Source organism: Centruroides sculpturatus, unplaced genomic scaffold, assembly GCF_000671375.1.
Source record: "Centruroides sculpturatus isolate CEXI.00-Female unplaced genomic scaffold, Cexi_2.0 scaffold2542, whole genome shotgun sequence".
NCBI classification, from domain to species: Eukaryota; Metazoa; Arthropoda; class Arachnida; order Scorpiones; family Buthidae; genus Centruroides; species Centruroides sculpturatus.
In genome coordinates this window covers 12,486-24,320 of record NW_019386634.1, presented here as the reverse complement: position 1 = coordinate 24,320, position 11,835 = coordinate 12,486, and the positions used below count along the sequence as shown (strand labels likewise).

Genomic DNA, 11,835 nt, shown 5'->3' with positions numbered 1-11,835 from the left:
ATCACATGATTCGAGGATAAGATGTGCAGCGGTGGATTTGTATTATATTTTATACGGTCGTAATAGGCCTTCTTGGGTGGGGATGTTGCATGCATCTATGGTCATTGTGAGGAGCGCTTCCCAAATAAATGTAATCCTTCTGTTATTACAGCGCTTGAGCAATGCTGTTTTTGACCATAGTGGGTTATAGCCCTGCTGTAGAACTTTTCTGGCGAGCTCTGTGGTCTGTCTTTCTTTGTTTATATCCTCCTGATGTTCTGTGATACAGCAAGCAAGCATTCTTGTCGCTGCCCCTATATACCTGTCAGTTATCCGGTTATTGGATTTTCTAGTTGTACTGCATATACTCCTGATTTTTCTAAAACATCAACTTTATCTTGATCAACACCTCTTATTTTAAAATTCAGAATACAGTAGTTTTCTGAGAGCATAAAAAGACAGTAATACAGTCAACGTGCATTAATACTGTATTTTTGCAGATAGACTGACATGCTGGTCTATCCGGGGAGACCATGAAATTAGATATTACAATATGGTAAAAACTTAGTATGCCAGTGCATGCCACTTTAAGTGAGGTTATGAATCCCTTTCTAGAGGGTGCATAAAAGAAACAAATGAGCTTTATTCTAAAACTGTGAAACTGTCAGCACTACATTAAAAACTATGATTATACGTTTAATTTCTGCATTTTGTTGTCTTTCTAACGATGTAAAATACTTGTGGAATGCTAAAAGTGCTTTTTTTAATGTTCATTTTATTGTAATTCAATCCAAGAATGCAAAAATAAGCATATCAAATTTCAGAAATTTGCTGTAAATTAGCTCAACTTGCACACAAAGCAGATGTTAATCAGTGTAATTTGAGAGGTAGGTGTTATTTTTAAGATTAGGCAAGGTAGACTGTCAGTGTAGCCCACACTAACAACTACTACTACTACAACTAATGTTAATTAATAAGCTGCTAATTGTTTTAATGCACTGTAAATGAAAACTTTAGTCCTGATTTTAAGTCAATCAAATAACAATGTTATTATTTTATTGTACTCGGAAGAATGTTTCCTTTTTTATTTGATTTTCTTCGGGTACACTGTCAGACAGTGTACCTGAAGAAGGCTGAAAACATTCGTACTCATGTATAAACGGCTAGAAACAAGTGATAAAGGTTTTGTCTTGGTCATCTTCAAATCAAACAAAATGAGGAGACAGTACTTGTTTAAGTATGGAGCAGTAAATCAAAGTGTCAATATAGCAAAGCTAAAAGAAATCAGTAATAATTTTTTTGTTGAAGATTGTTTGAAAAAGTAAAAAATATTTGTTTTTTCATTTGCAAATGTCATCTTTATATATTTCAAACTGCAGATAGTGGCATATGGAGTCTATTGTGGCCATTGAATTCTTGAAAGAATGCTTAGATGGTTGAACATCACTGCCAATTTTGCTTTTGTTTATGGAATCACTACTTTCACCAAGCACTATTCTGACTGGTCCTGAAACTATTGTGCAGACTATAATGCGAGTTTGAGTTAAAAAACTGTACACATGTAGCCAAGGCACCAACTCCTTTTTTTAAATCAAAAGATTAAAAAAAGGAACCAAACCTGGCATCATTGTATGCACTCCCCAATATACAAACTAGCAGGTATTTACATGGGACTGCATCCATTTAAAGGGGTGGGTGTCCTTAAACTTTAACCCCTATATTCTGAGTACAATAGAACAATCTACTAAAACCAGATGTTTGAATTGATCTACAATCAAAGGTTGAACCCATCTTTGAGTAGAATAGATTTTCTTCTAGTAAGCAAAGTGAAACATTTATTACAGTATCACTTTTTATTGTTCCTTTCGAAAAATGTAAAAAGCAACCATTATTGGAAATAATGTTATTTCTTTGGGTGGGAAGGTAATTTAGAGTTCCATAATCCATTAAAACATGATTTTATTGTATATTATTAGAAATTAATATTTAAATTTACACTGTTTCATTTTTCATTTATTGATAATAATTTTCTTAGCTTGAATTAAAATAATAATTTGTATAATATATAAAAGTTTTCTAAAAAGAATTGATTGTATTTCTAAATAACTGCATTTAAATTTATAATTTTAGATATCATACACTTAGGATGCTGACTGAAAATCCGCCATTCACAAAGAAAGATCATAGTCACTTAAATACAGAAGAATTAGTAGAAAGATTATGGAAATTGATGAAGTATAGTTAATATTTCTTGCATGTTACAATAAACCTTTTAAATTAAATTTTTAAATAATTTTTATTCAAAAATAGTAGTGGTTCATCACATGATTCGAGGATAAGATGTGCAGCGGTGGATTTGTATTATATTTTATACGGTCGTAATAGGCCTTCTTGGGTGGGGATGTTGCATGCATCTATGGTCATTGTGAGGAGCGCTTCCCAAATAAATGTAATCCTTCTGTTATTACAGCGCTTGAGCAATGCTGTTTTTGACCATAGTGGGTTATAGCCCTGCTGTAGAACTTTTCTGGCGAGCTCTGTGGTCTGTCTTTCTTTGTTTATATCCTCCTGATGTTCTGTGATACAGCAAGCAAGCATTCTTGTCGCTGCCCCTATATACCTGTCAGTTATCCGGTTATTGGATTTTCTAGTTGTACTGCATATACTCCTGATTTTTCTAAAACATCAACTTTATCTTGATCAACACCTCTTATTTTAAAATTCAGAATACAGTAGTTTTCTGAGAGCATAAAAAGACAGTAATACAGTCAACGTGCATTAATACTGTATTTTTGCAGATAGACTGACATGCTGGTCTATCCGGGGAGACCATGAAATTAGATATTACAATATGGTAAAAACTTAGTATGCCAGTGCATGCCACTTTAAGTGAGGTTATGAATCCCTTTCTAGAGGGTGCATAAAAGAAACAAATGAGCTTTATTCTAAAACTGTGAAACTGTCAGCACTACATTAAAAACTATGATTATACGTTTAATTTCTGCATTTTGTTGTCTTTCTAACGATGTAAAATACTTGTGGAATGCTAAAAGTGCTTTTTTTAATGTTCATTTTATTGTAATTCAATCCAAGAATGCAAAAATAAGCATATCAAATTTCAGAAATTTGCTGTAAATTAGCTCAACTTGCACACAAAGCAGATGTTAATCAGTGTAATTTGAGAGGTAGGTGTTATTTTTAAGATTAGGCAAGGTAGACTGTCAGTGTAGCCCACACTAACAACTACTACTACTACAACTAATGTTAATTAATAAGCTGCTAATTGTTTTAATGCACTGTAAATGAAAACTTTAGTCCTGATTTTAAGTCAATCAAATAACAATGTTATTATTTTATTGTACTCGGAAGAATGTTTCCTTTTTTATTTGATTTTCTTCGGGTACACTGTCAGACAGTGTACCTGAAGAAGGCTGAAAACATTCGTACTCATGTATAAACGGCTAGAAACAAGTGATAAAGGTTTTGTCTTGGTCATCTTCAAATCAAACAAAATGAGGAGACAGTACTTGTTTAAGTATGGAGCAGTAAATCAAAGTGTCAATATAGCAAAGCTAAAAGAAATCAGTAATAATTTTTTTGTTGAAGATTGTTTGAAAAAGTAAAAAATATTTGTTTTTTCATTTGCAAATGTCATCTTTATATATTTCAAACTGCAGATAGTGGCATATGGAGTCTATTGTGGCCATTGAATTCTTGAAAGAATGCTTAGATGGTTGAACATCACTGCCAATTTTGCTTTTGTTTATGGAATCACTACTTTCACCAAGCACTATTCTGACTGGTCCTGAAACTATTGTGCAGACTATAATGCGAGTTTGAGTTAAAAAACTGTACACATGTAGCCAAGGCACCAACTCCTTTTTTTAAATCAAAAGATTAAAAAAAGGAACCAAACCTGGCATCATTGTATGCACTCCCCAATATACAAACTAGCAGGTATTTACATGGGACTGCATCCATTTAAAGGGGTGGGTGTCCTTAAACTTTAACCCCTATATTCTGAGTACAATAGAACAATCTACTAAAACCAGATGTTTGAATTGATCTACAATCAAAGGTTGAACCCATCTTTGAGTAGAATAGATTTTCTTCTAGTAAGCAAAGTGAAACATTTATTACAGTATCACTTTTTATTGTTCCTTTCGAAAAATGTAAAAAGCAACCATTATTGGAAATAATGTTATTTCTTTGGGTGGGAAGGTAATTTAGAGTTCCATAATCCATTAAAACATGATTTTATTGTATATTATTAGAAATTAATATTTAAATTTACACTGTTTCATTTTTCATTTATTGATAATAATTTTCTTAGCTTGAATTAAAATAATAATTTGTATAATATATAAAAGTTTTCTAAAAAGAATTGATTGTATTTCTAAATAACTGCATTTAAATTTATAATTTTAGATATCATACACTTAGGATGCTGACTGAAAATCCGCCATTCACAAAGAAAGATCATAGTCACTTAAATACAGAAGAATTAGTAGAAAGATTATGGAAATTGATGAAGTATAGTTAATATTTCTTGCATGTTACAATAAACCTTTTAAATTAAATTTTTAAATAATTTTTATTCAAAAATAGTAGTGGTTCATCACATGATTCGAGGATAAGATGTGCAGCGGTGGATTTGTATTATATTTTATACGGTCGTAATAGGCCTTCTTGTCTTCCTATTCCAGAAGTATGTAATTCAAAGAAAACATTTTCAAATTGATTTTTCATAATTATGTGTTGATTATGGTTTTAATTATTTACAGCTTGCAATGGTATTAAATTTGAAAGAAAAGAAAGCTAGAGTAAATCCTGCTATAGCATCAGAAGAAATTGACATGCCTGTATGTATATTTTATTAATGTCGTGTCAAGCATAGTCTCAAATTTTGAATAAACAAATAAAATTTGATTTTTCAAATACAGTGGAACTTCGCTTAATGAGCATAATTTGTTCCAGAATCTTACTCGTAATGCAAAATACCTGTTAAACGAAAGAATTTTTCCCATATAAATTTGATAAACTTTTGTGAGTATTTTATTCTCAACGATCTCTATTTCTAGGTCTGGATAGTGCACTTTTGTTTTTTCCGTTTGGTCTAGTACTAGTTTCAAATCATAGAAGATTTTTTGCAAACTATTAATAACAATAACTATGTGGTTTTTGATTTCTAAATTATTAAAATATCATTGATATATCTTGCATGTAAACAGATGTTGCAAAGGAATTTTTTGTGTGCTGTTCCAGTAACGTAACTACTATTTTGCATAAATCCCTGAAAAGGGGCTTCCTTTCAAACCCCCATTTTTGTATGAATGTTCAATTGTTAAATGTGAAAATGGGGTGTAATATAGCATATGCATTAATTCTAGTATTTGTTGGTGATAATTTGACATATTTAGTATATTTCATAACAAAACATCTCTTAAAGTGCAAAAATATGGCTCATGTTTGATGGATGGATAAATCGATATGTGGGAGCGTATGGAACATTTTTATAAAACACAATTTTTTTTCCATTTCAATGAGTATAGTGACAAATTAATATGAAAATTATTTTCATGCCTTATAAGTTTAAGTCACAGTGATATTTATTAACCCTAACAATCATTTGAAATGTGAGCTTTGCTGATAGGGAGAAGGGGGAGGTTAATCCTTCTTATCAAGATGAACAAGGGGTGCAAACATAATGTGAGTATTGTTGTTGACACTGAGACAGTTGCCTTACATAAACCATTTATTTGGAAGGCAATGCTTACATGTTTCTGGTCAAGCACTTCTCTCGGATGAAAATAAATGTAAAATGTTCAAAGTGGAAAGTTCACTGTCATCATTAATCCAACAGTGATTAGTCAGAGATAAAGTTTTGTAGCAAACAGTGGCTCTGGACAAATTGGCAGGACGTTGCATAGTGTGGCAGAACCTATGTGAAGCAACAAAGAATCCTGAATGAGGAAGAAGCAACCACCTTGTTCTTGAATCTCGGGGTTTTTAAAGGATTCTTCCCAAAATTCTGAATTTGATTGGTCCCAAATTTCTCATTCTACCTTCCATTTGAGCCATTTCTGTTTCCAGGTGAAATTAGACAACCAGATCAGGTGTGGGAAAAGTCCACTCTGCATTAATCAATTTGACACCTCCGTTTGACTTCGTCTGCAAATGTTGATTGACCTTTGAAACTTTTGCTCATATCTCACATAATGATATTTTCTTTTCTCACATTAATTATTTGTTTTTATAATTTACAACACAATAGTTTTTCTTTTAAAGGAATGCTACATTTTCTCATTTATTTCTAAATTTTGTCATGTCTACGAGCATTGGTGTCAAAGCTCGATCTTTCTGATCGACATTCTAAGCATTCCAACCTGTTAGTTCACAACAACTCATGACCTCTTGGGGTCAACCATATTGTTTATTTCATACCTTTGTGACAGATCTATTTTATGCATTTTTTTATAACAAAATATTTTCTTAAATGACTTGAATTTCTGTACACTTATTGAGAGATTAGGACTCTTTGTTAGATCCCAGACAGAGTCCCATGTTTTAGATTGATAGATAGAACTTAATTTCTCAATTAGAAATTTGTACAAGAAAATTAGAAAATAACTACTTCATGTTTAAAATATAAATTCTATGAAGCCACTTAAAATGATTATATATTTTTTTTATTCAAATGGTAGTGTTACTATGGAGCATATAAATTTTAAAAAAGCAATTATTTTTACTCAAGATAAGTAAAAAATTTTATATTTATAGCTTGAACCAATGGAAGTAGAAGAAATAGTAGAAACATCAGAAGTAGAATTACCAGTAATTGAAGAAGTTGTGGATGTTGTGGATACAAAAGCAGAAACTTACATTTATGTGGATGAAAAGAAAGATGGTAATATACCAGTAATAGAAGAAAGGATAATTGATCCATGTGATTTTAAAATTGAACCCATGGCAGATGAAGAAGAAGCTAAAAAAAATAAAGTTAAGGTAATTAATGTTCATTTCTTTATTCAAGTGATATTCATAGTTTAATTTATAGTAGTCTCATCTAAATATCTGTTTAATAAATTATATATACCTGTTATATCTTAAAAATGTAACATTCTATGTCAAACATCTGCTTTCATTTTATAATTAATTGATTAATTGATCTTAATGTGGTATAAGTAATTAAATTAGATTGTAAACATTATTATTATATAAACAATAAAAGAATTTACAATATTCAAAAAAATTACTCAATCATATTTTGAATCAAAGTAATTTAAAATGGATTGCAGAAACATTTTATCTTTAATTTCAATAAAAATATTTGAGAACAATATTGCGATTTTCATTTCATTTGGCATAATAATTTTAGAATTTTTATTGTAGACTTTTTGAAAATTGCTTTTTACTTTTATACTTTAATTTAGGCTAAATAATTCAAATATATTAATTAATTAAGAAAACTAATTTTTTTTTTATAAAATGGAGTGTAACTTTAGAATTCCATTATAAATCAATTCTGTTTTCTTGATAATGGTTTAGATGATTGATTATCAAACTTTTATCTCGTGGTACCCTCATTTAGAAAGTTATATTTTTATTGAATAGTAAGTGAAGACTGGATTGTGAACTCTGAAATGATGATTATAACTAGAAGATAATGAAACTGAAATGTTCATTTTCAAATGAATAATTATAAAATAGTTTAAAGATGGAAGAATTTCAAATAGGATTTTATATTTACCTTGGTGTTGAATTAGAACTTTTAGTGTAAGCTTTGTGGCTGATGAGAAGAAAGTCTTAATTTTAGTACATTTTTGACTGTAAATTTGTTAAGAGCTCCTGTTCTCAAAATCTAGTTCAATCTACTTCAAGTTTTGCTATCAGATCAGTGATTAATAAAACCCTATTAAACAAAATAGAAACTTGGAAAACCTATAAAAGAATTATTTACCTCATCCCAATTGTGTACACTATTTCAGAAATTTTCTCTTTTCCTAAATCTTGCTTGAAATGCAGACTCACTCTGCAGATCCACATTAGTCTCCAGTCTTTCACATTTTTTTGTGACCTCCCTGAAATGTTCAATCGCCCGAGGGACCATGTGATGCTAAAAAGAAAAATTATTTAATCGTATTTGCTTGGAAATATTTTTGCTTTTAGTCATTTGTATTGCTGACTTGTGTAATTTCCACATAAAAAAAAATTTGTCGTTTAAATATATTAATCTTAATTATTTTTCTGATTAAAATGTTTCTCAGAGAAAATGTCATTTTTTTTCTAAATTATATTTTCAAAATTTTTATAAACTAAATTAAAATGCTTTGATGTTGAGAATAGCTATCATTATAAAAATTGTTTCATACTGTTTATTTAGGATTCATCCTTACCACAAACATGTACTAGTACTTCAGCAGTTATGACAGTTTCTGGGGCAGAAAGAGTTAGTAGCAGTCCAGATTCTACATCAGCTGCTGCATCGTCATCAACACCTTATCGATCATTTGACGTATATTCAGATGATTCCCAATCTAAATCCTTACCTGGAATTCAAGGTGAAAAAAAAACAAGAAAATTATTATTTCATTTTAATATGGAAGAAAAATTAATACAGTAGCCCTATGTTATAGTGGACACATTAGGAGACAAACCAAATAAGCAATATATTAGGTGGCACAATATAAATTAATAACTAATGTATCTATCCACTTGATTTGTCTATTTTTAATCTCTATGCTGATTTGCTTTTTGTTGGTAGTTGCAAGATTAATGATAAAGTAATGGTACAACTATGCAGATGCGAGAGAGTGAGAATGTATGGCGAGAGGAGGTGATGACGTTTCTCACTCTCATTAAGTACAGTGCAACTACACCGATGTGAGCAAAATCAGAGAAAGTGGCATGGAGATAATGATATCCATGAACCATACTCATTGCCGAGAAGCATGAATTAATGCATTGTATGGAAGTAAAAATCAAAATGGTTCGACTATGAAACTTACTTCTAGCAGAGAATAACTTTTGTTATTAGGATTATTTCATATAAAATATAAAAAAGAAAATGAAAATGCAGTGTCTTCCTCTCTGGAAACAGCAAAAAGATAAAGAACTTTATTATAAAATGTTAATAAAACAAAATTTATATGACTTCATTATATCTATAGTTTAAAAAAAAAAAAAAAAAAGCAAAAATCTTTTTATATATATAGTTGAATGATATGAGAAACCATCTTCTACTTGTGCCAAGGCACATGCACAGTATTCAGCAAGAAGAGATAAGAGAGGATAAATATCAAATCCTGTCAGATGTTTGAGAGGCCCAGAAATTCACTTGCACCAGTGAGATTTCTTACTTCTCACTTGTGCATGGTTTTCCTTTGTGAGAAATATATCTTTCTCTACTAGATTCATGTCTGCATAGTCACATCCTAAGGTAATATCTTTGTCAAATTTCTATTGGCAATGGAAACAATTTTTTTTTTTTTTAAATTATTGGCTAAAGCACTTTTATAGTTAGAAGAGAAAAAAAAAAGTGCAATATATCAAGGGGCTACTGTATTTATTTAAATTGTTTGTTGTAATTTATATTTTAATAGCTAATAGAAATATCCATAAAAAATTTCAAGTTTTTTAAAAATTATTTTTCAACTTTTTAAAAAGTATGGTGTGATTTTCCATTTTGATTTTGCAACCTCCTTTAAAAGAATAATGTTAAAGATAGGAATTTAAAATTAAATTGATATATTTCCAAGAAATAAAAATTAATATTTTTCACTTTATTGAAGTTTTAAAATATCATATTGATTAATATAAATGATTTTCTTATATTAGGGTCTACTGCTCATCAGCCTACTGGTTTTGATGCAAGCATGTTTAAAAAACCTCCAGATACACCTGAAACTCAAGGTAATCCTTCTGGAGATGATGATGGAAGTACAGATCAAAATCCAGAATTAGCACAATTATTGAAACCTCACAGAGATAAAAAGAAGAAGAAGAAAACTAAGAAACATAAGCACAAGCATAAACATAAACATGAGAAATTTGACAAACTGGACAGAGATAAAATTTATAGTAGTGGCAACAGTAGTAATCAGTCCCCTGCAACTTTTAGTGGAGGAAGTCCTCAACAAGAAATATTATAAGCAAATTTGAAATTAAGTTTTGTTAACAAATGACCTCTTTAAATTCTTTATTTATTTTAATTGTACAGTACATGTCATTATTAAAATCTCTTTTTGTAATTCATAATAAATTTTTTAATATAGTTTTTCAATTAACAGTCATTCTACGATTCATTATACATAAAACAAAAACAGTTTTTTATCATTGTAATTAAGAATTTTTATATAAGTAAGTTGATTGCTAGTCATTTCTACATGCTCAATTGTATTAAGAGAATGGCATACCATTTGACTGTTGATTTCTTTAAGATTATGCTTTTGCTAAAACTTAATTCAATTTTTTCCTGTTTAAATAAGAAATTTTTCCAGTGTAAACTGATGCTTTTACCATATCAATCACCAGCCAATCTGCTGCTCCAGAGATTGATCTGGAAGTGAATTTCAGACTTTATTCAGATATGTTGGCCCTCATTCCTCGCCTCCCAGCTTTTCCTGTTGTGGGCCTGGCCTACTCATAATGGATGTGGAAGAAATAAATAAGTGCTACCCTGAAAGAAAAGGCTATGGATGCTGTAATGATAATGGATATTTTGCTGTAAAGCCAAAATATATAAAGGTATCCAGTTCGGGAAAATATAGTTATTAAAAAAGATACGTCATGGAACTATTTTTAAAATTACTTATAATGGTATAAGCTAGTTAAAGTAATAGATTCCTTATTTTACATAATAATTGGTTTATATAAAATTCTGTTTTGTTACTGGACCAAAAAATGTTTTCCAATATTATACAGACATGAGGTGCCAGCTCTACTGAATTGAATTGAATGAAACATAATACACATGCAATGCAGATCACGAGAAAGAGATTTAGGGGAAAAATTAGATGAAATTTTCACCACCAAGGGGAAAGTTTAGTTCTGCAAGGATGACAATTATAAGACAGGTAGACAGGAGGTTACATCTTTACAAATCCTTTTGTGTTGACCACATATTGCAAGTGTCAAATCACATTATCAACTACTGAATGTAACATTTCAGGAGGAATCTGGGAGATATAATGCACTATGCTGATCTTCACTCTGACAGAGTGCACAGGCTCCAACTAAACACAATCTTTCAAATAACCCCACAACCAGAAATCAATGGTTGAGGTCTGGTGTCTGGGCTGGCCATGCACTTGGGAAATCCCACGAGATGACATGTTCATTGGTAAAGTTAGTGCAAATAAATCTCTTAGAATGAAATGTCATATGAACAGTTGCTCCATCCTGCATTAGGATGATTGTGTCCAAACAATCATGTTCTTTTAATGAGCAAATATTATGTTTACTTGTAACAGGACATCTCAAGACCTCAAGGTGTCACTTTCTCAAAAATAAAGGATCCAAGAATGAAATTGGCAATGAATCTACACCATACTCTTAGATATGCCGAATGTAATGGTTGTTGTTGAATAGTATGAGATTGTACTGAACCATACATGATATTTCTGGATATTGACCACTTCTCCTAAGTGGAAATGTGCCTTTTTTTCTGCAGAAATGGCAATGGCCACTGTTCATTCACTTCTGTTTGAGCTAAAAAACACAACACAATGCAAAATCAAGGTGTTGAGATGGATTTGTGATTTCAGTTCTTGCACAAGTTGAATCTTATTTGGGTAAAACTTTAAAACTGACCTCAAAATCATATGCACTGTTGAACAGGAAGGGACAAATCCCATG

General features: G+C 30.6%; 1 protein-coding gene across 1 annotated transcript in view; it reads left to right on the top strand.

The window, feature by feature from the left end:
* The window catches only part of LOC111615452 (transcription initiation factor TFIID subunit 2-like), a gene marked incomplete at its 5' end in the record, with an annotated part of 13,899 nt that extends 2,682 nt beyond the window's left edge, over positions 1 to 11,217 (top strand). The window contains 8 exons of the mRNA XM_023356864.1: positions 2,110 to 2,214; positions 2,290 to 2,404; positions 4,397 to 4,512; positions 4,588 to 4,687; positions 4,764 to 4,841; positions 6,760 to 6,984; positions 8,363 to 8,540; positions 9,817 to 11,217. Coding sequence (XP_023212632.1) covers positions 2,110 to 2,214; positions 2,290 to 2,404; positions 4,397 to 4,512; positions 4,588 to 4,687; positions 4,764 to 4,841; positions 6,760 to 6,984; positions 8,363 to 8,540; positions 9,817 to 10,130 — 1,231 coding nt within the window. The remainder of the gene's footprint in view (positions 1 to 2,109; positions 2,215 to 2,289; positions 2,405 to 4,396; positions 4,513 to 4,587; positions 4,688 to 4,763; positions 4,842 to 6,759; positions 6,985 to 8,362; positions 8,541 to 9,816) is intronic.
* Positions 11,218 to 11,835: the final 618 nt, after the last annotated feature.